At 43.1% G+C, this 27,257-nt stretch overlaps 1 protein-coding gene across 7 annotated transcripts in view; it reads left to right on the top strand.

The window, feature by feature from the left end:
• The window catches only part of MTUS2 (microtubule associated scaffold protein 2), a 502,895-nt gene that overhangs the window by 439,356 nt on the left and 36,282 nt on the right, over positions 1-27,257 (top strand). For all 7 annotated transcript variants that reach the window (XR_012158528.2, XM_073340921.2, XM_073340900.2 and 4 more), the window contains 2 exons: positions 9,492-9,558; positions 24,313-24,527. Coding sequence is in view for 6 of the 7 variants with exons in the window: in XM_073340921.2 (XP_073197022.2) it covers positions 9,492-9,558; positions 24,313-24,527 (282 nt within the window). In the remaining variant the exon portion in view is untranslated. The remainder of the gene's footprint in view (positions 1-9,491; positions 9,559-24,312; positions 24,528-27,257) is intronic.

Consider the following 27,257-nt stretch of genomic DNA (forward strand, 5'->3'; position numbering starts at 1 on the left):
TACCCTGGTGTAACTCTGTTGAAATCAGTGCAGTTACACTGGTGTAAAACAGGCTCCATAAGCTTTGGTCCCAATCCTGCCTGCCTTAACGAGGCAAATTTCCAATTGCCCAGTGTCTCATTTCATTGTCCCTGGTATAAATATAGTGTATCTCTTTGTCTGTTATATCAAGGCATTTTAAAAATGCCCAGTCACCCTGGTACCTGGATGCAGAATTGAGCTTGCAAGTCACTTAACCACAGATGGTGACATAACCTATCACTGTGATTAGCCGCTGTTATTTATTTGGATGAATTGTTTTTTTCTTTTTTGTCACTCTGTTGGAGTTACTCTGGATTTACAGCAATGTAAGTGAGGTCGGAATCTGTGCAAAGGGAGTTTTGATTGAGTGAGGAATGTACAATCAGGCTCATAGTTTTATTCCCTTCTCATCTAGTGGAAATGGAAACACCGTGAGATGTGGCACTGGCTTCACTGGAGTTGGGCCTTTTTACACTGGAGCTGAATTTGGCCCTTGGCCGCTGTCACCGGGGGGGGCTGGGTTCAAACTGGTGACCTGGAGAAGAAAAGGCTACAGATCCCTTTAATCCCTTGAGCCCTCTAGTCATGAAGCTTGATTATTAAGGCTCAGGGCTAGGGAGCATGATTGTTCCTTTGTCTTCTGTTACATATTCTTTGTTGCTATAAATATTAATGAGGTGGATTAATTCAGTGGTCTGTCATGTTCATTTTGATGCTTACACATTTATTGTGGCAGACGTTAGCTTTTGTTTAGGGGAGTTATGTAAAAGTAGTGATGTTTTTGACACTAGACCCAACTGAACCTCAGCACTGGATGTGATGATGCTGTGTTTTCTCATCGGATTCAGTTTGACTTTGCAGTCCTGTTTAGTTTAACTGGTGCTAGAATCTCTGATTTGCTGGCTTTATTTACCAGGATTGAAGTAGTGGCTCTGAGTAGAGTCGTGTTGATGAAGATGAAGAGAGGCTTTTTCATTTCATATTAGTGTAGTATTTACACTGGTCTCACAAATATCTCCAGTCCAAACACATAATGTACCACGGACAAAGCAAATTAAGATAATAGAACATGTCAGGGATTTGTGAGTTCACTGCACATCCAGGATATTCTTGGTTGTTATGAAGATTAGCTAATGCCATACCTATCTCCTCTGTCAGAGAGAGAAACCAAAGGCAAATCTCTAAACCATCAGTTAAAGGGTCAAAGGAAATCAAGGGCTATTTCTCAAGGATGTTTATAATGAATTGGAAAATTGAATGTATGTGGCATTGTTCTAATAAAGAGAAAAAAAACTTTTTCAAAGAGGGGTATTTTAAAATTTGGCACTGAATTTAATCTACACATCTCACATCCAGCAACCAGCTAAACAAGATCCAGGAAGGCAGTCAGAAATCTCTGGCCAATAAATAAACTGGGCTATTACTGACAGTGCAGAGCCCAGGGGATGCTAAGAGTGGTAGCACTGTGGTCTTTATATGGGTGAACCCAGTGTCTAGTTATTGCACATCCTCTGTACTCAGAGAGCATAACACATTCAGAGAAAACGTTTTTATTTTGGAAAGAGTAATCAATATATCAGTCATCTCCAAGAGTAGGATAAGCCTTTCAATAGGAATAGTGGGGGCAAACAACACAACTAGTTTTAAGATGGAGTTTGATAAATTCATGAACAGGACCATATGACAGGGTTGCCTGTGATAGCAGGGGTCTGGACTCGATGACCCAAGAGGTCCCTTCCAGTCCTATGTCTTCTATTCCTAGCACTCTAGTAGTAGCAGGCATCTTTCAATCTCGAGAGACTATGGATATGTTCCCCTGAGAGGTAAAGAATTTACTCAGTTGGTGTTATGGCATCTGTGGCTGAAGAGACCCACTCAAGAGACACAATCTCTGCCGTATCTGTCACGTTTAAAGGTGATGTTTTGACCCTTTGGGCTCTGCCTTCTGCAAGCTCTTTTCCCCTCTGCTAAGCTGGATGGCTTCCTCTCATAACTCCGGAGACCTTTGTTAAGCTCTTGTTTCCAAAGGCTGCAGTCTTGAGTGTGATCTTCCCAGTTGTTCACATCCATGTCCATTTCTTTGAAGTCTTGCTTGCACACGACCTTGAAATGCAATTTGGGGCATCCTTTGGGTCTTTTTCCAAATGCCAATTGACCGTAGAGGATGTCCTTTGGGATGCACCCATCATTCATTTGGCACACATACCCAAGCCAGTGGAGGTGTCTCTGTATGAGGAGTGTTTGCATGCTGGGTGTGCTGGCCCGCTTGAGCACCTCAGTGTTGGTGACTCTGTCCTTCCAGGAGATTCCAAAGATTCGACGAAGGCAACGCACATGAAACCTGTTGAGTCTTTTTTCCTGATGAGCGTAAAAGGCCATGTCTCACTCCTATACAAAAGTGTGCTGATAACCCATGCACGATACACATAGATCTTTGTGTGTTCTGTCAATTTGTTATTTTGCCAGACCCTTTTGTTCAGTCTAGACATTGTTGTGGTGACTTTTCCAATGCAAACGTTGAGTTCCATTTCAAGTGAAAGGTTGACTGCGATTGTGGACCCCAGGTGTGTGAACTCCTTCACCACTTCAAGTTACAAGTTAGCATAAAATGATCCTATGAAGAGAGCTTATGCATTCATTCATGCTGGGTTTCATCACGGGATTTTATTTTAGTTTTGTTAATTTTAACTGTAAGATAAATAACTTGGCAGAAATTTGCTGAAGTTCCATTTTTAACACTCTCTCTTTTTTTTGCAAAAACGTCATAATTATTTACTTATTTTTCAGTGACTTCATTTAAGTAGAATAATAACAAGTGTCGGTCTGACTTTGGTATGTATGTATGTGTTTATCATTGGTTTATGTAGTTCTTCCTTGCATTAAATAGATTTTGTTTGAAAAGGTGAGAGCTGGTGAGACAAGTAAGTGCTGCCCAGCTTCAGCAGTGTACCTGGCAATAAAATAGCCAGTGTACCCCCTCACGCTCTGCCTGGAGCCCTGCCCCTCCAGCCCCCACAAATCTATTACATCTCTATTGACTGTATCACCATTAAAATTCTTCTTAAAATGACCCCACTGTGTTAGTCAACCGGTATTGGCTATTGCTGTGATGTTCTGCATAAAGGGGATCCTGTTCAGGGCTGCTGCTTTGGGAAACAGCACTCAAGATTGCCAGTATACTGTCACCAACAGAGAGCGCTTGGCGGAAGCAGAGGAGCATTGAACATACCCATACACTTCTCAACCAGTTCAGCTCACCTCTTTGTGTGTTTTATTCAACAAAACTTTGCACGCTGCCTAGTGTAGTGGGGTCTCCAGTCCTGACTCAGGCCTCCAGGCATTACTGCAAAACAAATATCATGTAACAATGCTGATGGGTTTACTGTTCACTCTAGTAAACAAAAGCGGTGTAAAAAGAACAGGAGGACTTGTGGCACCTTAGAGACTAACAAATTTATTTGAGCATAAGCTTTCGTGGGCTACAGCCCACTTCATCGGATGCATGGAATGGAACATATAGTAAGAAGATATTTATACGCACAGAGAACGTGAAACAATGGGTGTTACCGTACACACTGTAAGGAGAGTGATCAGTTAAGATGAACTATTACCAGCCGGGGGGAGGGGAGGGGACAAAAAACCCAACCTTTTTGTAGTGATAATCAAGGTGGGCCATTTCCAGCAGTTGACAAGAACGTGTGAGGAACAGTGGGGGCGGGGGGGAAACAAACATGGGGAAATAGTTTTACTTTGTGTAATGACACTTTGCAGGGTTAACCAAGATATTTGGAGTGAATCACTGTCGCCTGCTTGCAGCAGGAGGGAGCCTTGTCTATGCCCACCAGGGGAAAATATCCCCAGCTACTAGCCACTGGCAGCACAAGTATGCCACTCTGGACTTCACAAGCCTCACTTTTTCCCTCTGCAGGTTAGCTAGACATCGCACTTTTCAGAGTAGCAGCCATGTTAGTCTGTATCCTCAAAAAGAAAAGGAGGACTTGTGGCACCTTAGAGCCTAACAAATTTATTTGAGCATATGCTATCGTGAGCTACAGCTCACTTCATCAGATGCATGCAGTGGAAAATACAGTGGTGAGATTTATATACACAGAGAACATGAAACAATGGGTGTTACCAAACACACTGTAAGGAGAGTGATCAGGTAAGGTGAGATATTACCAGCAGGAGAGCGGGGGGGGGGGGGGGGACGACCTTTTGTAGTGCTAATCAAGGTAGGCCATTTCCAGCAGTTGACAAGAACCTATAAGGAACAGTGGGGTGGGGGGAAGGAAATAAGCATGGGGAAATAGTTTTACTTTGTGTAATGACACATCCACGTCCAGTCTTTATTCAAGCCTAAATTAATTGTATCCAGTTTGCAAATTAATTCCAATTCAGCAGTCTCTTGTTGGAGTCTGTTTTTGAAGTTTTTTTGTTGAAGAATTGCCACATTTAGGTCTGTAATCGAGTGACCAAAGAGATTGAAGTGTGCTCCAACTGGTTTTTGTATGTTATAATTCTTGACGTCTGATTTGTGTCCATTTATTCTTTTACGTAGAGACTGTCCAGTTTGGCCAATGTACATGGCAGAGGGACATTGCTGGCACATGATGGCATATATCACATTGGTAGATGTGCAGGTGAACGAGCCTCTGATAGTGTGGCTGATGTGATTAGGCCCTATGATGGTGTCCCCTGAATAGATATCTGGACAGAGTTGGCAATGGGCTTTGTTTCAAGGATAGGTTCCTGGGTTAGTGGTTCTGCTGTGTGGTGTGTGGTTGCTGGTGAGTATTTGCTTCAGGCTAGGGGGCTGTCTGTAAGCAAGGACTGGCCCGTCTCCCAAGATCTGTGAGAGTGATGGGTCGTTCTTCAGGATAGGTTGTAGATCCTTGATGATGCGTTGGAGAGGTTTTAGTTGGGGGCTGAAGGTGATGGCTAGTGGCGTTCTGTTACTTTCTTTGTTGGGCCTGTCCTGTAGTAGGTAACTTCTGGGTACTCTTCTGGCTCTGTCAGTCTGTTTCTTCACTTCAACAGGTGGGTACTGTAGTTGTAAGAATGCTTGATAGAGATCTTATAGGTGTTTGTCTCTGTCTGAGAGGTTAGAGCAAATGCGGTTGTATCGTAGAGCTTGGCTGTAGACAACAGATCTTGTGGTGTGGTCTGGATGAAAGCTGGAGGCATGTAGGTAAGTATAGCGGTCAGTAGGTTTCCGGTATAGGGTGGTGTTTATGTGACCATCACTTATTAACACTGTAGTGTCCAGGAAGTGGATCTCTTGTGTGGACAGGTCCAGGCTGAGGTTGATGGTGGGATGGAAATTGTTGAAATCATGGTGGAATTCCTCAAGGGCTTCTTTCCCTGGGTCCAGTTGATGAAGATGTCATCAATGCAGCACAAGTAGAGTAGGAGCATTAGGGGATGAAAGCTGAGGAAGCGTTGTTCTAAGTCAGCCATAAAAATGTTGGCATACTGTGGGGCCATGCGGGTACCCATAGCAGTGCCGCTGATTTGAAGGTATACATTGTCCCCAAATGTGGAATAGTTATGGGTGAGGACAAAGTCACAAAGTTCAGCCACCAGGTTTGCTGTGACATTATCGAGGATACTGTTCCTGATGACTTGTAGTTCATCTTTGTGTGGAATGTTGGTGTAGAGGGCTTCTACATCCATAGTGGCTAGGCTCCCCAGGGCCGCTTGTGCTGGCCGCTTCCGGGAGTGGAACGGAGCTGGGACAGGTAGGAAGCGTGTTCCCCGACATGCTGGGAGGCAGGGGGAGGAGTTGAGGGATGGGGAGGAGTTTCTCAGCAGGGCCCACGGACCCCCTGGAGTACCCTCAGGGACCCACAGGGGTCCGCGGACCCCAGGTTGAGAAACGCTGCCCTATGGCATAAACTGACCTTAACAGCTATAGAAGTTTAGCCAGTAAATATTGTCCTTTCATTCACATAGTGTTTAAAACATTATTTTTTTTAAAGTACCACTCAGTCCAAGTCTGGTGCAGGACATAGGCAGGGCAGGTCACAAATCTCAACTCACTTGGTCTCCCCACTTCCAGAAACCTTCACTGATACCCAGTGTAGCGTGCCCAGTGCCACCTGCTTACCTGCTGCTGGTTCCCAACCCAAAAACTGAGGAACAAACTAGAAGAGGAGGAGGAAGGTTGAGTTGGAACATACACTGGTTGGTGTATGAAAGCACTGGTTGGAAGCCGAAGTGGGTGGTAACAGACAGCCTGGCAGCAGTGGATAGACAAGTGAGTGTGGTGACAGTATCACACTCACTGACTAATGGTTGGAACATATTTGATAGCAGATATATAATATATTCTGATAAATTGGACCTTCTAATTCTTGTTGATTGTTTGTGTTGGATATTTTATGATATCGCCATCACATTTACTAAGAGTTTAAACCAGCTGAATTATTTAAGTTAAGGCCATTTTACACTGCTGCAGTCAAGTAAAAAGGACCTTTAAGTGGGTGTAAATATAAATCACTCCCACTTTGAGGCCCCTCCACACTGCCAGAGTGGTGTAAAGTGACCTAAGTGTGAATGGAAATCAGGCCCTGGATTTCTTAGGGACTGTTTTCAGAGTAACAGCCGTGTTAGTCTGTATTCGCAAAAAGAAAAGGAGTACTTGTGGCATCTTAGAGACTAACCAATTTATTTGAGCATGAGCTTTCGTGAGCTACAGCTCACTTCATCGGATGCATCTGTGCATCTGTGGGGGGACTGTGGTGCTCTGCAGTTCTGTGGCAATGAAAAGGGGCTGCAGAATCACCCCGACTACAGTCTGCTCCCAACCATAAAATAGCACATTTAAAATTATTTCTAGCTCTTTTCTAAGACTATAAATCATTTGTATGTTTGTGTATGTACATGTGGTTTCTACTCTAAAATATGGCCTAGATTTTAGAACAATATATATTTTCCTTTTTTCTTTCTTCTCAAAATGCTTGCTACAGTTCATCCAAGATGGCCTAAAACCAGTCAAATGGTGTAGTGTCATAGAGACAAGCACCGGGTGGGAGAGGCTTTGCTGAGACATGCTGATTACAGAGGCAGTGTGAGAGCAGAACACATAGGAGCACAGGAAGGTTGCACAGGGATTGTGCTCACTGCAGGCTAAAGAAGAAACAACAGGGACTGGAGGGGGAGTCTATTAATCTTTTTTTTTTTATCGGTATTTCTGCTCTTTTTATAGAAAGTTCCTTCTCTAGCTCTTAATTTTATCTTTTTTTCATGTATTTCTGTTAAAATTTTTGTTCAGTTAACTGTTGGACTGCAGGGAAATAAAAATCGGTTACAGAATCACCAGCTTTCTGCCATATGTTTCATAGTGCCTGCTGCTGAACTGGTCCTTAAAGTGCCTGGATTCCCTTCAGCCCTGCATAGTGCTGACCAGTTTACTTGCTGGGATTCCTTTCCATTGAATTTGCTACTACCTTGGATGTTCCCCTGAATATGATTTTTCTGTAGTGCCTTTTAAAGACTCTGGTTCTCTCCTTGCTGGGGGCATATTTATATAGTAGCTTGATTTAGTTTTCCTAATCATTGGTGACGTTCCCAGTAGGATATGTTCCTTTGTCTCCTCCCTAATGTATCACAGGGTACATTCCAATTTAAAAGTGGCTTTATGTGCATGCTGTTACTCTGGGATCACTTGTACTAAATCACTCTCCTGTGGATTTCCCTGCAGATAGCTTTCTCGCATGATTCATTCAGCTCTTATGAAATATCTGCTACCAAAATCCTTACTCTTTAGTAGAGACATCTTAGTATTGCCAATATAAATATGTTTTATATTCTTCCGGCTAAATGTCTGTCTTAATTCTTTGTTGTATGTTAAAAGAATTCAGGGGTTCCTTTTTTGAGGTGGTCTTTTTTCTTCTGGTCTAATTAAAATGTACCATATCCATGCATAAAGCTGGAAATATAGACTTGAAAGTCGGATTATTACTGGTATTTGTGTGTGTACTGTGTATACTATCCACATAATGCTATAAATATATTAATATACACAGTCCGATTTATGTGTATGTGTATATTGCACTATCTAGATCTAGCTATATTGCTATATGCAGGGACACAAATATGTTTGTCTATATGAATATCATTAATACCATTTTATATGTGCTGTCCACACAAACTGGAACACAGACACGCACAAACACTGACTTGCAAATACAGATGTGTGTGTAAATATAATATTGTATTCCTTAGTCTTCCGTGAAACATGATTATGTCAATGCTGGCTTCCACAGTTGGTTTTAAAAGAGAGGTTTCAGAGTAACAGCCTTGTTAGTCTGTATTTGCAAACAGAAAAGGAGTACTTGTGGCACCTTAGAGACTAACCAATTTATTTGAGCATAAGCTTTCGTGAGCTACATCCGATGAAGTGAGCTGTAGCTCACAAAAGCTTATGCTCAAATAAATTGGTTAGTCTCTAAGGTACCACAAGTACTCCTTTTCTTTTTAAAAGAGAATTAGTTCATAATAATTACAAAACTAGATCTGAAGAATTTACCTAATCCAGCTTAGTAAATAAACATGTGAAAGTGCTTATCTGGGATAAATCGAGGAACTAGATGTTAGAGATCTTATTCCTTCACTCTCCCACTTCCCTGGTCCTTCTCGCATGAACAGAGAGCAACAATACCCGAAGGTGCAAACAATTCAATGTTTATTGGGTGAACTTCCAGCAAGCTTAAATCAAAGTTCCTTTTTCCTTATTTTCGAATCCCAATTTACTTCCTGTTTGCCCCTAATTTATATAGTAATATTCTTAGCTATACCTTAACCAATCATTCTACTGAAATTTACCTAACCAATCCTAACATATTGTAACATGATTAGCTAACCAGTTATATCCCACCATTTTAATTAGTTTACACCCAACAAAATTAATTATACATCAGACAGAAACAATCACAGAACCAGACAGAGACCATGCAAATAAACAATCATAAAGGGGAAACTATAATGACAAAACAATACAGAAGTGAGGATTTCACAACTACATCTGTAAAGACATAAGTGTTTCCCAGCTGTGTCTATTGATAAGTGAGTTCTTACCAAACAGAAAACTATCAAACTAAATTTCCTTTTACATCTTCTAGGCTCTTCCCTTTCTCTGGAGGTGATAGATCGGATCACCTTCCTAACAGCCCCAGATTGCCTTATTTCAAGATGACTAGTTTGGAATGTGAGGATGTGACCGTTCGCTTCCCAACTTATGGCTGCCTCTGCAGCTTAGCCAAAGGCCTTAGCCTAAGACCAGGGCCTCAGACGTCACAGTGAGAGAAGGCCCTTACATAGGCAGACAGTGATTTTGATTCTTTCTTTTATACCTCTATAACTAGCTAAATGATAAATGTATACCTAAATTCTTAAGGTATAGGCCTTTACAGACAGGCCTGAATATCTATATCCTAACACTATACATATCCTTTTATTTTTTTTAACAGAATGAAAGTGCCCTTGTGAAAGAAAAGGAGTTGTCAGTTGAGCTTGCAAACATCAGGGATGAAGTTGGTAAGTAGGGCTTCAGATACTAACATATGTGAAAAATGTCCTTTCTCACATGTAACAAAAGCAATTATTCCTTGTCGTGTGGTACAAGGAAACCTGCAGAGCTGTAATAAAGTATCTTCCTAAGCCCAGTGGTGAATTTTTGTGGCCTTGCAGGGAACAATAATTTTACCTTGTTGTTGTGGAGACAGGTTCATAACCATACACACTGGAGCTAATCCTGCATTATCTTTATTATTCACAGACGGTGAACTATAAATCTGTATCCTCTGTTCTCAAACAAAAAGAACAGGAGTACTTGTGGCACCTTAGAGACTAACCAATTTATCAGAGCATAAGTTTTCATGGGCTACAGCCCACTTCATCAAATGATTAGAATGGAACATATAGTAAGAAGATATATATGTATATATATATATACACATATAGATAAGTTGGAAGTTGCCATACAAACTATGAGAGGCTAATTAGTTAAGATGAGCTATTATCAGCAGGAGAAAAAAACTTTTGTAGTGACAGGTTTCAGAGTAACAGCCGTGTTAGTCTGTATTCGCAAAAAGAAAAGGAGTACTTGTGGCACCTTAGAGACTAACCAATTTATTTGATCATGAGCTTTCGTGAGCTACAGCTCACTTCATCGGATGCATACTGTGGAAAGTGTAGAAGATGCATCCGATGAAGTGAGCTGTAGCTCACGAAAGCTCATGCTCAAATAAATTGGTTAGTCTCTAAGGTGCCACAAGTACTCCTTTACTTTTGTAGTGATAATCCCATTTATCTAAGCCCATTTAGACAATTGACAAGGTGTGAGGATGCTTAACATAGGGAAATAGATTCAATATGTGTAATGACCCAGCCACTCCCAGTCTCTATTCAAACCCAAGTTAATGGTATCTACTTTGCATATTAATTCAAGCTCAGCTTCAAGTTTCTCCTTGGAGTCTGTTTTTGAAGCTTTTCTGTTATAAAATTGCCACCCTTAAATCTTCTACTGAGTGGCCAGAGAGGTTGAAGTGTTCTACCAGTTTTTGAATGTTATGATTCCTGATGTCAGATTTGTGTCCATTTGTTCTTTTGCGTGGAGACTGTCCGGTTTGGCCAATGTACACGGCAGAGGGGCATTGTTCTCAAACAGCATCTGAACATGCCACCCAGCTCAGAAAGCCTTCCGCTGTGGCAGTGCACTGTTAGCTAGGAATTCATTACTTTGCTTGTGTGAGTTTACACGTACTGCACTCCCGGTTACAAATGGAAGAGCACCAAGATCAAAACCCAAAATCAGTGTTCTACAAAAGCTAACACTTAGTAAATTGGTTATAATCTCTACGTGCCTTGAAAGGCAGGGACTAACTCAACTGGTGCCACTCATCCCATTTATTCTATGTACATCTGGGTGAGCACATTTCCCTTTTTTGTTCTGTTCTGGAAGCTGATAGGAAAGGCAGTGACCATTAGAACATTGATTGCATCTCTAGGGAGAGGAAAATGGGTCCTCCTCAGGACCCAGACATCAGGCTGAATTCTTTGTACCTGAATCATCCCAGCATAGGTGGGGTGTGTTATGCTTACCATAGAGCAAAAAATGATTAACGGAACCGGGGTGCTGGGTGCAGGAACAACTGAACGCTTATCAATGAAAGCATGGCTGTGCAGCTTCCACACTACTCCTGCTTAATGGCAAGACTAAGGGTAGCTAAGAGCCTCATTAACTTGGTTGCATTTGATATGAAGGTTCCATTTTAAAATGGTTCATAAAGGGTTAATAAATGGTCAATAGGTGTTTTATATAAATTGTTATAGAGTCCGTTAGGTTAAGTGATTGCTTATAACAATGGTTTATAATCATCAATAACCCATACTCCAACATGCTTATAACATATAGTAACCATTTGGTAACCCTATATAAACAGAACCTTAATATGAAGTCTGATTATTAGCTTGATCAGGCTTGTGAAAAAGCCTTGTCTCCCCAGACCCTGCCATCCTGAGTCCCCCACATCCAGTTCCTTTTTAACCCACACCCTGGAGAGTCAGAGAGCAGGCATTCAAGAGCATGAGACACCCACTGAATGCAGAGGACTTTACTTCGGGCTTAACTTTATTTGTCTTCTTCCATTTTTAAAAACCCTTACACCACCCTTCCCTGACACTTGTGCTGGAGCACCATAACTTGGGCTCCCTGCTGTGCCCTCAAAGGGATTTGCATTACCAAGGCCTACTGTTGATGTAGGAATTTTCAGACTGTGGTAGGGCTTCGCTTCTCCATCCCCACAGAATGGTCCAACGGGGGCCGAGATCACATTTGCAATATCACTTTTATCTCTGTTTTCATCTCTGCTGTGTATTCCCCTTCCCCTTCCAAAGGAATTGCTGTGCTGCTTTTGCTTTTCAGGCAGGGAGGGAACACTTGAAGGGCTCTGCTGTGGTTCAAAGACCTATTCCCTGTTTTCAAATTCTGTGTATCACTGACAGTCTGGCATTGATCCTGCCTGTCTCTGAGTCTGAAGAGTGCACGGTAGGGAGCACAAGGTTGTTGCACTCCAATGCATTTGTGAGTGCCGGCGCAAGGAAAGAGAAGCACTGGCTAGGGCCAGATTCTGCTCCCAGTTACTCCAGCTTTATGCCAGTGTAAATCCACTGAATTCAATAGAGCTCCTTCCAGATTTACACCAGTGTTGCTGGGAGCTGAAGGTGTAATCCACTGTACACAGTCTAGAGGTCACACTGCAGCATTCTCAATAATACAGGCTCAGGTTCCTCTTTGCTTCCTGCCCTACTCATCACTATTTACCTGGCACGTATGTACACAACAATAGACACCTTTGCTGTGCAGGATCCAATCCCAGATGAGGAACATAGGCAGCTGTTTTAAGTGCTTGCCTAAGGAAATAAAATGCACCTGAAATGGTCTCTGCTTCTAGGCCCAGCTATAGCCAGGAGCACCAGGTGCCTGCTGTCTCCATCCAAAGGAAGCGTAAGAGATCATTTACTGACCATCAACTTTCCCATTCAGAGATGGATGGGATCCTGTGAGGCAGCCCAGCCCTTTCCTCGGGTCACAGGAGGGACATCTGAGAGGAGGCCACTGCTGGCCTGTGATGCCCCTGAACAAAGCACCTTTCTTGGAGACAGCAAGGGTTTGAGGAGAGGCTGCAGTTCGGCCATGCCTCCCACCAAAGATAGCAGGTGACCTGCTCTTACTCCCCAGAGACAGCAATCACTGAATAAATAACACTACTGAGGGCACACCTTGGGCTGGTAGAAGGACCCTCACTCACTTGAATAGGCCTTGGACTGGGGCTTTAAACAGCAGGGGCAAAACAGCCATATATAAAGATATTAAAAATAATTGTTCTAACTTGTAAACAACAGATCGGTGGCAAACAACTGTAATGGGACTCCACTGACTCCTTATATAACCATGTGCAGACTGCGCCAGACTCAGGCTCAGGATAAGTGGGCGGGACTCCCTTGCAGTACTAGAATGGCACTCACTTTACCAGGGCTGAATTTAGCCCTGTTGTTCTTTACTCTAGACACATCGGTTTTGCAAACAGAGATTACAGAAAAAGTCATTTGCTCCCATGTGTGTGCTTGGAAAGGATCCGTATCAGTTAGTCATCAGGCCCACCTGCAGGACCCCTTGGAATGACTAGAAAGGGTGTTCCCATCGTCCTGTGTGCTTTCTGTAGAAAACTTGCAATAGAAAGATTGCAAAGTTGTCTATACAAGGCCAGATTCTATGAAGCACTCCCATGGGTGCACAGGGGCAGAGGGACGTGCAAGAAGACTCACCTTAGAATCATAGAATATCAGGGTTGGAAGGGACCTCAGGAGATCATCTAGTCCAACCCTCTCCCCTCATCTACCTCCTTGCATGCCTGTGCAAGGTCCTCTCACAGTAGCAGTCCCTTCGCTCCCTGAGTTCTGGGGAGTGAAGACGTTGTTCATTCCATTTCCCCACTGGGGAGCGAGATGCCTAAAAGTGGGAGGATAAATAACTGGATCATTGCTTTGCCCCGCCCCCTTCCCACTCCATCCTGTCTATATCGGGGCACATGGTTGATTAATCTGTTATCCCTGTGCACCAGGAGCAGTGCCAGGAGAGAAGGTGTCCCCCTAAGCAGGGCAGAGTCTGTCACAATTTAGCTGTGTTATTCAGACAGTTACATGCCATGTGCACTAACAAGGGTTTGCCTTGCTGTTTTAAAATGAAATAATAGATATATTATTTACATAATAAAAAATGCAGGATGCACTTGAATGACTAGTTGGATTTTTTTCTTAATCATCAAAGCCAACTTCACCCTTACGCCTGGTGTACAAATGGTCTTTAAACATATCACAGGCCCAAATGGGGAGGTGAAGGCATCTAATAAAAAGCAGTATTGCCTACTGAAAATATCCTCCAAAGAGCTGGGGGTGTGCCCTAGCCAAAGGCTCAGGATTTCATACAATCTGTCCAATTCGAAAGGCCAATTAACAACACAATTGCTGCAGCCATATACGATATATATACTTTTCCTCTGCATCTTTAGTCAAATAGTGACCAAGCCACGACTTAGCGAAGGGCAGGGTATATCAATGTACAGCTTTGCACCCAGCTTCCAGCATAGAGGGATTCTAACCTAATGATCCTAACCTGTGTCCATCCACTTTCTTAATGTACCTGTCATCATGCTTCTCATCCCCAGCCAGAGGGGTTTCCTAACTTGTGTCAGTGAAGTAGTCTGTTAAAGGGAAGGAATGCTGGGAAAGAGACAACCTATGAGAGTAGTTTGTAAAGACTGGATTAGAAAAAGTGGTATGCTTAAAAATGGAGACAACTATTTTCCCTGCTTATAATTCTTCTTATCAGAATGTGTTCCAAAGACCAGCAAACAGTAGCTGTACAGGGCCAGATCCTCAGCACTGACCAAGAGGCACACAGGGCACCTCAAGAGGGCATCACAAAGGTGGCTTTAGAGTAGTGCACTGATCTTGTCCCCTATGTGAGATAGAGCAGTCTGAGGTGTGAGCTAACTTGCACTGGCTGCCAAAAGTCAAAATGGGCCAACATAGAAGCCAGGAAACAATAGGTCACAAGAACACCTTGGCCTCATCCCCTTAACCCAGACCAGACCAGACCTCTTACTACTACATTGGCTCCATGCCCCTGGAGGGGTCCCCCTACACTGGGGTAACCCTCCCATGGTCTGCTAGAAGTCTACAGGGTCCCTTTGTGCCAGCAGGTCAACACAAAATGGCTGCAGTACAGCTAAGGATCTGGGCCATATTACAGTATTTTTCTGTTTAAACATCTGAGTAACTTCTGCCATCCCTACTGCCCAAACAAAGAACTCTCCTTAACATAGTATTGGTTTTGCCTTAGAAAGTTTCTGCCTTCTCTTCTTAACATTCAAAGTGAGACAAGGACTTGTAACATACTTACAGAGCTCAAATACTTGAGAAGGAGATATCTTCTGGGCACACAGGGCCCCTAACCCAGTGGCCACTGAATTCAAAAGGGACGCTCTCCATTCACTTCAATGGGTTTTAAATCAGGCTCCTATTTTGGAGGATTATTATTGCTCCTTGTATGCTTATAAAACAAGATGTTTTTTAAAAAGGAGACATCCTACACTGGAGTCGGGTTCTGAGGAGGCCTGAGGCAGTACAACAGAGCTCTGAACCGTGGATTTTTAGTTTTTATTAAAAATACTTGTAAAAAGTCAGGAGGAAGGAGGTCTTGGTAGGACATTTTCCAGTCATGGATTGAAGGACAAAAGTGTGCAGGCATTTCACAAGGGCAGAGAGTATTAAAAAAACTGATCAGCAGGGCACTTTTTGGTATATATCCATCCATATGAAATATGAACTTCTCTGCTTTTTAATGGGTTTTTAAGGAAGACGTATTTTACAATAAGCTGACTTATTTAATATTTTTTTCATTACAAAAGCTGTTCTACACAGCTTATTTTTAGCCTTTTCTTCAATAAAAGAAAAGAATTTGTGTTTTAAATCTGTGGGCCAGGGGAATGATGAGTGCAAAGATTTATGATATCTCTTCACTTTCACACAAGCTTTTGCTTTTTTTTTTTAATAGTAGTGGTGCAAAACAGGAGCTACATATATCTTGATGAAGAAGAAATGCATAAACTCCTTATCTAACTCAGGGAGCAGTAAGGGAAGGTGTGACACTTTGCAGGGTTAACCAAGATATTTGGAGTGAATCACTATCACCTGCTTGCAGCAGGAGGGAGACTTGTCTTTGCCCACCAGGGGAAAATATCCCCAGCTACTAGCCGCTGGCAGTACAAGTATGCCACTCTGGGCTTCACAAGCCCCACGTTTTCCCTCTGCAGGTTAGGTACACACTCCATTTTGTTACACTCAAGTGCCCAGTCCCTTGCCCTCTGGACACATGCAGTATGCACCATTGCGCTGCCTCTGTGGAAGGAGTGCAATCCAATTTACTGGCTTCATGACTGTTCAGCACATCTTTAACAAGAACAGATTTAATAATTTTATTAAGATGATGTTGAAGTAAAAAGAAAACGGTACAGAGTTTAAGCACAGAAGTTTCTGGTTATCAGGGAATAAGGTACAGATTATCAAGGGGTGCGAAATTCGGTTTAGGAGTGGGTGGCGTAAGGAATACATAATCTGCAATCTCCCTGATTGGGGCTAAAAGTTTAACGGGTCAAAGTACAGACACTGAGATATGGGGATATGTTGTTCATATGATGGCTATGTTCAGGTGTGGAGTATAATGAGTGGATACGATGATGAGGATGGATTTACCCTCATTTGGTGGGATTTAATGTTCAGTGAGTTTATGGTTCCAGTTCATATCGTCCAATGGAAAAAGTCTCTCAGTCCCTTTCCCATAGTGGATGCACGATGTCGTACCAGCTCACACCTCCTGGTACTGTCGGTGGCCGGTGATGTGTTCAATGTAGATGTCCCTGGACCATCGGATGGTGTGCGAGACCATGAGGCGCCGCATGAGCTGTGCGTAGCTTCAACCGATCCCACAGGTCTGCAGCACACGTTCATTGCAGGGGTCCCAAGCATCCAGGGCTCCGACGATCAGGGCATCCATCTGCACCTCGTAGCCCTTCGCTCTCAGGGTGTCAGCCAGGGGGGTGTATTTGTCCAGCTTATGAGCTCGGGCTTTGCAGAAGGCCAGGGTCCTGTTCTCAAAGGAGACCGTGACGTCGACAAGGATGATCAGTCAGAAATAAGGTTCAGGAAAAGAGAGCCCATATGTAATTAAAGATGTGTGGATCATACTCTCTGAACAATAACTGTAGAGCCAGCCCTCTGATCAGAAACAGATAAACTCTGAAGGAGACAAGGTGGGTGAGGTAATATCTTTTATTTGACCAACTTCTGTTGGTGAGAGAGACAAGCTTTCGAGCAGCTACACAGAACTCTTCTTCGGGTCTGGGAAAGGTACTCAGAACTCACAGCTAAACACAAGGTGAAACAGATTGTTTAGCATAAACAGTTAACATATATTGTAAGGGAACATTCAAGGTGAAATGGCCAGTTAGCAACTCTGCAATCATAGGACAAAAAATTGTGGGGGTTTAGTGGGTTACAGATTGTTGTAATAAGCCAAAAATCCAGGGTCCTTTTTAAAACCAGGATTTTTAGTGTCCAGCAAAGTTATGAATTTAAGTTCCCAGGCTCCTCTTTGGAAGGTATTGGGCAAGTTTCTTTTGAGGATGAGGACTGAGAGGTCAGATATAGTGATAGTTTTGTGAAAACTCTTTGCCCTCCGATAATGTGGTGTTTTTGTCTTTTATCATTTTCCTGTGTGAATTCATGCGAGAGCATACTGATTGTCTGGCTTCACCCACATAGTTGTTATTGGGGCATTTAATTAACTGGATGAGGTATACTGCGTGTTGTGATAGGCATGTGCAGGACCCATGGATAGGGTTGCCAATTTTAGTTACACATACTCATGGAAAAAGAAAAGGAGTACTTGTGGCACCTTAGAGACTAACCAATTTATTTGAGCATAAGCTTTCGTGAGCTACAGCTCACTTCATCGGATGCATCACATTGGATGAAGTGAGCTGTAGCTCACGAAAGCTTATGCTCAAATAAATTGGTTAGTCTCTAAGGTGCCACAAGTACTCCTTTTCTTTTTGCGAATAGTCTATAGGTTATTCACCAAGGGAAATAACATCAGCTTGGTGCTAGGAAAGCTGAGGAGCAGTGATGTCAACTCTGTGATTTAACCTGGAGCAGGTTGTCATCCTAGTAAATGTCATTTTATATCAAAGTCCCTTCCAGCCTGGAAAGCACAAGTGAAATATCTGCGGGGGGAAATATCCAGCCTGAAATCCTCTTGATGGGATGTAGATTTTGTTTTGTTACTATGTCAGTGACTGTAGCAACTTCCAAGAGCACCTACGTTTTTGAAATTTTGCATTTGTTTGGGCACATGTGGACTTTCTGTTTGTTAGCAATAAACACTGCCTTCATCCTGACTTTGGCCTTGTGCCGTTGCACCATATGCATTGTGCTTTGGACTCTCCTCTGAAGCTTTGTACTATAAAATGAAGCCCAAATCTGTTTCCAAAAGTGGGGGCTAGGGCATTCATTTTCATAGTAAAGAACTGACTATTAAATATAGGTTAACATGTTATACCAATAAAAGAAAAACCAGCAGGATCTTATTAAAGGGGAAAAGGCAAAATGCCACATTTATTGTGAATACAGAAAGAATCATAGTAAGCAGTTAGTTATAGCTATAACATTCCATTCAATTTCATATTTATTCACAGATTCATTCATACACACACAGGTTCTGCAAGGTTGTTATCATAGTTACCAGCCTTAGAGTTGCTCGTGCCAAGCCACTGGCCAGGTGGCCTGGACACGAGGAGGAAGCAGGGCCTTGTCAGATGCTCATCTGATGCTCCTGGAAGTTGGTTTCCAGAATCAGACCCCAAAGTTCTCAATTTCTAGAGTCCATTTTTATAGGAATTTATTCCTATGCCAGTCTATGGGAATTGCTTCATTATGCTGTTGCTGAATCAATCAGCAGATGGCACATTCCTGACGGCTCTGTGCTGCCAGATATTATCTTGTTCTTCGGTTCTCCCATCCTTGAGGCTGTTGGGTGGATTCTAGTCTGCCCTCTGGGGGTCCTCTGGTTGTTTCCACTTGACGCCTTCTTCAGCCGATGGACACTGGATTCTTAGGCTGGCACCTCCCTGATCAGTCAGTTATTATCCACACCAAGCATTCATCCACATACATCCTCTATCTCTATTTTAATCACAATTGTTAACAAAGCGAGATGAATACAACAAAAGGGCAGGGAGTCTCTGTGTGCTGTTTCTGTTGTTACAAAGTATCGCTTTGAGAACAGACTCTGTCTTAGGATGTACTAACACAATTAGCAGCTTGCAAGTTTCACACAGAGGGAGAGAAACAGTAAAAATAAGAGACCAAAAACCAAGAGACCTCTTAATTAGTAATACCCTGGGGAATCAAACTCATTTGTGATTTTAATACAGAACTTCTTTAATATGATCCAACAAACAGACCAACCCATAAGCAAGGCCATTCTGGCCATAAATTACTGGTTATTATTGTCTTCTTTTCATTAAATATATGTAGGGCCCCATTGTGAGTTTGATGCCAGGACCCAGGCTGCACGAGGAGCCCCCAGGAATAATTCTCAGACAGAATTCTTCCTGAAGACTCCCAGAGAGCACATGATACAGCACCAGCTCTGCCACCCCTTCAGTGCATGCCACATGAATGCTCCTCTCCATGCCCAGAAAGCTGTGGTAACCAGTGCAAAGGAGATAAGAGAGATGGCCCCACCCTACCCTCTGAGCTACCTCCCTAGGTTAGTTAGCACCTGCAGGGGCAGTAGCAGAGAGCAATGCCTGTATTCCCCAGTAGTTTTGTGTCTGGACAGTAGGATTGTGTCTGGAGCCTACAGAGAGGTACAAGGGAGGGAAAGAGAACTCCTTATGTTCTCTGCACTTTCCTCTTCATAATATGCCCCAAGCTCTAACCAAATCACAGATGGTTCTTTTTAAATAATAAGTATCAGATCTGTCCCAGGTGAACTTCAAATAATGCTGGGCCAAATTATTTCCACGTAATGTTAACTAGGAATCCTTTTTCATTGCCTGAAAAGCCAAGATGTGACAACAAGGAAAATGCAAAAATGTAGGGTTACACATGCATTAAATATGGACCTTATTTAAAAGGGGTTTTGATCTGATAATGCTATATGCTCAAGAACAGATCCAGAAAAATCAAAGAGCATAATTATGATCTCAGTTCTATTGCTCCTACTGCACACAAAGATCCAACAATATTTTGAAGTTATGGGGTGTGGATCTTCTAAAGAGCAGAATGGAGCTCCTAAATTAAAATTCTCATTTTACCTGTTGTATTTAATCTTTCTGTCTATCTCACCTAATCTATATCTGTGGGCATGTAGAGAATCTGATCTAAAAGGTCAAGTTCTCAGCTTGTGTAAATCACTATAGCTCCACTGACTTGCTCCATCTGAGAAACATTATATTTTTTAATTTGCCATCTGTCACCGTGACAGTGAAGCTCTGGGGTTTCAGGCATTTATTTCACATTGCTACTGCATTGTGTTGCAATTTCTCTATGTTAAGAAAAGCAAAAGCTCAGTGTCACAATACCAGTGACTCACTAGCTCAGGGGTGGGCAAACTTTTTGGACCGAGGGCTACATCAGCGTTGTGAAACTGTATGGAGGGCCGGGTAGGGAAGGCTGTACCTCCCCAAACAGCCTGGCCCCTGCTCCCTGTCCGCCCCCTCCCACTTTCCACCCCCTGACTGCCCCCTTCAGAACCCCGACCCATCCAACCCCCCCCCACTCCTTGTCCCGTCACCGCCCCCTCCCAGGATCCCCACCCCAATCGCCCCCCCATGGGACCCCACCCCCTATCCAACCCTCCGTCCTCCATGTCCCCTGATTGCCTCGACCCCTATCCACACCCCCACCCCCTGACAGCATCCCTGGGACTCCCATGCCAATCCAACCCCCCAGTTCCCTGTCCCCTGACTGCTCCCCCAAAACCTCCACCCCATCCAACCCCCACCCGCACCCTGCCCCCTTACCATGCTGCTCAGAGCAGCAGGAGCTCGCAGCCCTGCTGCCTGGCCGGAGGCAGCCATGCCACTCATGCTGCCCGACAGGAGCGACGGGTCAGAGAGCTGGCGGCGCGGTGCACTGAGGCTGTGGGGGACGGGGTACCGCGGGGGAGGGAGCTCAGGGGCCGGGCAGGATGGTCCCGCGGGCCGGATGTGGCCCGCGGGCCGCAGTTTGCCCACCTCTGCACTAGCTGATAGCAAGATCCATTATTATAAGAACAGCCGTACTGGGTCAGACCAAAGGTCCATCAAGCCCAGTATCTTGTCCTCTGACAGTGGCCAATGGCAGGTGGCCCAGAGAGAATGAACAGAACAGGTAATCATCAAGTGATCCATCCCCCATTAGCAAAATTAGTGGGCTTTCTATTCAGACCTCTACAATTGCTTTGTATCTGAAGGATTTTGTTACCTTTTTTAACATGTTGGTTTATGGTTTGTGTTTGAGAGTTACTTTCTTCTAGTTCAAAAAGTGTCATTTCGTAGCCTTGGCCTGTGTGTTGAGCAATCTCATTAAAGAGACTGCTGAAGGACAGGTTTCATTATAATTCCAATATAAAACTTGAGTAGGTTTTAATTATAATGAATACAGAGCTTGAAGCTTGATCTCATTGTACTTTGGCTCTTTGATAGTTTCACACAGCAATGGAAGCTAATACAAAATGTAGCTCTGCATAGTCACGCAACAAAATAATAAGAGAACATTTAAAATTATAACACAAAACCGCAAGAGGAAAGAAACTTCATCTAATGTCCATATAAATTGCTGATCTTCTACTTCACATACAAGGCAAGTAATAGGACTTCATACATTGCGTATATTGATCTTGCAGAATTATTGGTTTTTCCCTCCCTCTGTAGGGTGCAGAAGACGTGGGAAGGGCAGAAACTCCATTTCCGTGCTCTCAAAACTATCAGATGGTGGGATACACACCCAGAGAAGCAGCATCCAACTGTTCCCTCCAGTCCTGTGAAACCTCATCTGTGCAAAAACCAATGGTCAGGGCCCTGGGTTTTGATAGGGGCATGGCTGAGTGAAGGTAGTGGCACTGGGTGATCAGCTGCTGTGCATCACATCATTCCTCCAGGAAACCTGCTGGCAAATACTTATGGAAGTTAATAGCAACCCTGAAATCATTAACTTCCACAAGTTCCATTCCATGCTGTCAGCCCCCTCAAAAGGGGTTCCAGGGCTCAGAGGCGGGTGGCAGGCATGGCAGCCTGGCTCCTGATCAGCCATGGTGCCGTGGAAGACGAGAGTCCGAAGAGTAGTGCAGAGGGGCAGATCACCTGTGTAGCTGCTTCAAGATCCATGAATCTTAGAACATCAATGGATTTGGGCCCTACTGAAATCAGTAGAAAGATTCCCAGGGACTTCACTGGGAGCTGAATTACACCTGGTAGGGCCATGCCTCCAGGCGTCTCTGCAATTGCCATCCCACCAGCAGGACTAGGCCTCAGGAATTTAGGAAGTACAAACACACATATTTCCCTGGATCATTTTCCCCTTTCCGTGGTTTTTCGGCAGGAAGGAATGACGGGAGGTTGTGGAATCCTCATCACTGCAGGACTTTAAGAGCAGGTTAGACACAAACTTGTCAGGGATGGTCTAGGTTTACTTGGTTGTGCCTAGTTGCAAGGGGCTGGATTGATGACTTCTCGAGGTCCTGTCCAGCCCTACATTTCTATGACTCCATGAATTATGAGGGGATTTCTAGAATATATAAACTAAACAGGTTTCAGAGTAGCAGCCGTGTTAGTCTGTATTCGCAAAAAGAAAAGGAGTACTAGTGGCACCTTAGAGACTAACCAATTTATTTGAGCATAAGCTTTTGTGAGCTACAGCTCACTTCATCGGATGCACAATCTGTTTATAGCTATGTTTGTACTGTATGTACTCTGCAGGCTGCTGAAAGTAGTACACAGTGTAGATGTACCTTATTTGACAAACTAGTGCTACCATGGCAGCTTCTGCATGAAGAATGGGCTCAGACTGAAGACATAGCAAAAAGGAGAAGAGAGCATGACCAGTGATAAAAGTAGTAACCACTGGCTTTGGCAAGTAAGCTGAGTGAATGTGACATGGAAATTATAGAGCAAGTGTGTTTATGAAACGATATGAACCTTGTTCACCAAGAGTTGCAAGCATCCACCATTCTAATTTATGCCATTATTCTGGTCAGCAATCTTGAGATTTGAAATGGGGGGGGCAATTTGAAATGGGAAGGCAGGAGGGGTAACTAATTGGTGCAGCCAGTCTCCTCAGAAAGCTGCTTCTTCTTCCAAACAAGCTATGTCTATGGGTGGAGGATCTCAGACAGAGGAATACCATAGTACAGTTCAAAACACATCTGTTTCCTTGCTTTACTAATTTTTTTCTCACTTTAAATTTCCTGTTGATTTCAATCTTCCCCTACTTGAAAGATCTCAAAAAAGTTAGCAAACTTGCTCTCTCAGTGGGTTCTCTCCAACTTCACTCAGCTTGAACCCAGACATGGATTTTGAAACTCTCTGGCGCAGATGGGTGAAGAAAACAAAGAACCATCCACACCATTGACGTACTCAGAGTTTTGAAACAATATCTGTATGCTCCTACAGCCAAATTCAGGCCTGGTGGAAGCAGGTTAAACTTCACTGACTTCACCGGCACTTCTGTTGGGGTTGCACCCAGTTACACCAGTTCTAGGGTGACCAGACGTCCCGATAAAATCGGCACTGTCCCGATTTTTAGTTCTTTGTCCCGCATCCCGACCGATGTATGGTTGGGATGCCATTTAACGGCTTTGGCCACTCCAGCGGTGTTTTTTTTTTTTTACTTCGGCAACTCCGTCCGCTTTTTTTTTTTTGTTTCCCCCATGGTCCCAATATTTTGTCCCTTACATCTGGTCACCCTAAGCAGTTCTGATATGGTCCCTTAACCCAGAGGAATAATAATAATGATGGATCATGAGAGTGTAAATCCCACCATCGCTTGTTGCCTTAAATGTTACTCTTACATTTATATTCCTTAGGTCCATGAAACACACAAACCACTTAATACAAAAACAATTTTAAAAAGTGGGCATTTATTTCTTCAAGGTCTTCTTTTTATATGTGATTTGTTGCTGAACCAGGACTATGCTATTTAGTTTCTTTCCAGGCTCCAGTTTTTCATGTAGATAGAATGATTTTTCACTGTGTCTCAACAGAGAGCAGTGGAAATCCACTTCTTTCCTATTAATTATTGTTAGACAAAGCATTAAATCAGAATCAGAAAACAGAAATAAAAAGTATGGCATCAGAAATCTAGACTCATATTCTAGATCCAGAGTAACACCTATGATGTCAATAGAATTGCCTTCCCTAAGGCAATGTATAATGCCTTTTTAAATCTGTATTGTGAGTTGAAGTGTCTGTGTGTGCGTGTCTGTGGTAATCATTTCTGTAGCCACTGCAACGTTGTTATTATTTGTTTAATACAGATAGTATTGTGGTGGTGTCCAAGAGCCCCAGTCATGGACCAGGACTCCACTGTGCTAGGCACAGTACAAATACAGACCAAAAAGATGGTCCCTGCCCCACAGAAATTACTATCTCAGACCTTACCAATTGTGCTTTCTTCTCTCCACAGCCCTCAACATAGCAAGATGTGAGAAATTACAAAAAGAGAAGGAGGAACTGGAGAGAAGGTTTGAGGAGGAGGTGAGGAAGCTGCATTGGCAACAGCAAGAAGAGCTGCGTGCACTTGAGGAGAGGTTGCAGTTACAGTACAGGGGCGAAATGGACCTCTTGCAAGAGGAACACAGTCTTCAACTTGTGAGGATCAAGTGTCAGCACCAGGAACAGGTCAGCCATAAGTTATTCATGTTAGGGGGATAGAGCAATGCAATTACAGTGCAGGTTACTGGCCAGCTGAATGTCGTGACCTTCTCCAGTACGAAGACATTGGTAACAAGCTGATAACTAATAGAAGATCCAGGTTTCCTACCCTTCCTAGTCTAAAGAAAAGCACATGCTTCTGACTGTACAATGGCTTTCATTCACACATCCTAAAGTGCTTTACAAATAACTCACTTGTGTGGTACCAAATATAAATATTGGGCCCTGTCCACCACCCTTACTCACAATGAGCAGTACCTTACTCCCATTGATTTGAATGACTCTACATGTAAGTAAGATACTTCCCAACACAAATAAGGGCAGCAGAAGCTTGCCCGGTTATATTTCAAATTACAGATAAAGTGGGGCAAGAGCGGTGAAGTGACTTACCCAATGGCACATGTTTTGTCAACGACAAAGGATAAAATCCAGGTTTTCTGACTTCTGTTGTTCAACCATTTGACGTTATTGCCTCTAACCGAGCACATAACTTTGACTATGAGCCTCAAAATTTCTCCTGCTTTTCTTTCCTAAATAAATTGAATTACACAGTATTTTTAGCCTCATTTTTTAATAAGTTAACTGAAGGGCCATTTTAACTCATATATGGGCCTATTACTGTACTCGTGTGTAGACTGTGGTAGAATCGGATGTGCTAGCAGGATGCTCTGCTGTGGTTTATGGAAATGACTCCTTCCATTGACTTTGAATAATTATTCATATTGCACACAATTAACAATTGATACGATTAAAAAGATTTCAGCCCTGACAGACTCTACCCGAAGACTAAAGGCAAATCGACACTACAGCGCTACATTGGCACAGCTGCACCACTGTAGCACATCTGGTGAAGACACACTATGCCGGTGAGAGAGCACTCGCCTGTCGGCATAATTACGCCACCTCAACAAGAAACAGAAGCTATGTTGGCGGGAGAGCGTCTCCCACTGACAGCGCTGGCATGGACAGCGCAAAACTTGTGTTTCTCAAGGAGGAAGGTTTATTGCACCCCTGAACAACGTAAGTTAGATGGACTTACGCAGTAGTGTAGACCTGCCCTACCAAATGCTATTCATGGAAGGCTCTTCTCATTTTAATTTCTGTATCTTCATCATATCTGGGTGGAATCTAACCCTGAAACCTAAGAGACAGCCTAGTCCTGTTGCCTGCAGGGTCTCCTGGCTGAAATTTCACAGTACTTGGATTCTTTAATATGTACCTCATAGTTTAGTGTTCGGATCAAAAGCCTGAGACTCAGAATTCCAGGGTTCTTCTATTCTTGGCTTTGCCTCTGAAACACTGAGTGATCTTGGGCAAGACACCTAACTTTTCTGTCCCTGATCCTTGTATGTAGTCATTTGCAATTGTGTGAAGTGGATGTAAAGCACTAATCAGTCAAAATGACTCTAACTTTGCACAACGGTAAATGACTACATATGGTGCAAGATATGGAGAAGGAGACACAATGTCTCTGAGTTCATCTGTCTGTGAAATGGGTAGGATATTATTCACATTCTGTACCAAGTGTGTTGTAAAACACTTTGAGATCCTGGGAAGAGAGTACAAGTACAAAGTGGGGAGATGTTGATTTTATTTTTATCAAATGGTTCCTTATGGAGGCTTAGAGTGTTGGCCTGGAAGAGATGGGGTGCTGCACCACATTATGTTGCTATCTACTGTCTTATCGTCTGGATGGTATGCAGAGAAGGAAAATGGTGGAAAACGTGTATCTAGGACTCACAACCAGAGGGGCTAGCACTAGAGTTGCCAGGATTAAAATTGGGCAGGAAACAGTCTTCCCGTCCTGCGAAAATTGTCAAGATTTCAAAGCATCGGGTTGAAAATGAGACCTTCCAAAATTCGGGAGAAAGACAGAAAGAGAGACATCCTAAAATAGCCTATAGCCCAGTGGCTAGGACATGCCCATGGGACATGGGTGACATAAGATCCTGCTCTGAATCCTGACGAGCTCTAGCCAGGATAACTGCATAACTGCACGAAAGCTCATGCTCAAATAAATTGGTTAGTCTCTAAGGTGCCACAAGTACTCCTTTTCTTTTTGCATAGCCACAAGCTCTCCAATGTAGCTTCATGCTGAAAAGGGAGTTGTTGGCAAAAGGAGGCTTTTTGTCTGGGAATGTACATAGAGAATATCCGTGCTCCTCCATTTCTAGCCTGAAGGTGTCTGTTCACATGTTGTTGGGTTTTTTTCCTCACAGCCGATGAACTAATAATCTCTTATGGCAGATTCTAGTTAATGTCTTTATCAAGGATGTTTTCCTTCAGTCTGCTATGTAAGGTTTGATTCCTTTGTGGCAGGGATGGGAGTGCTCTTGCTGGGTTTTGACCATTCTGAATTGCTAAATCCTTTTGTAGCTATTGATCTTAAATCCTTCCCAACTGTGCTTGTTTTACCCAGTGCTTCTGTCTGAGCATTGATTTCCTAGTATGTGGTGGGAAGTGTTGTGAAAGTTTGAGTCAAAGGGTCTTTGTGTTTTAAGCTAGAGAGTTTCCTTATCTTCGTTCTTAATGTTTTACTATCTATACTGAAACGTACTTCTTGTTGTTTTTACCCCTTTATGTTGAGTCATTTTTGTTGGTTAAAGATGTCTTGTTGTGAAGTCTATATACTATCAGACATTACTAATTGTTCAAGAACTCATAGGGGAGGTTTTCAGTTGCTGAGGATTTAAGCTT

Source organism: Lepidochelys kempii, chromosome 1, assembly GCF_965140285.1.
Source record: "Lepidochelys kempii isolate rLepKem1 chromosome 1, rLepKem1.hap1, whole genome shotgun sequence".
NCBI classification, from domain to species: domain Eukaryota; kingdom Metazoa; phylum Chordata; order Testudines; family Cheloniidae; genus Lepidochelys; species Lepidochelys kempii.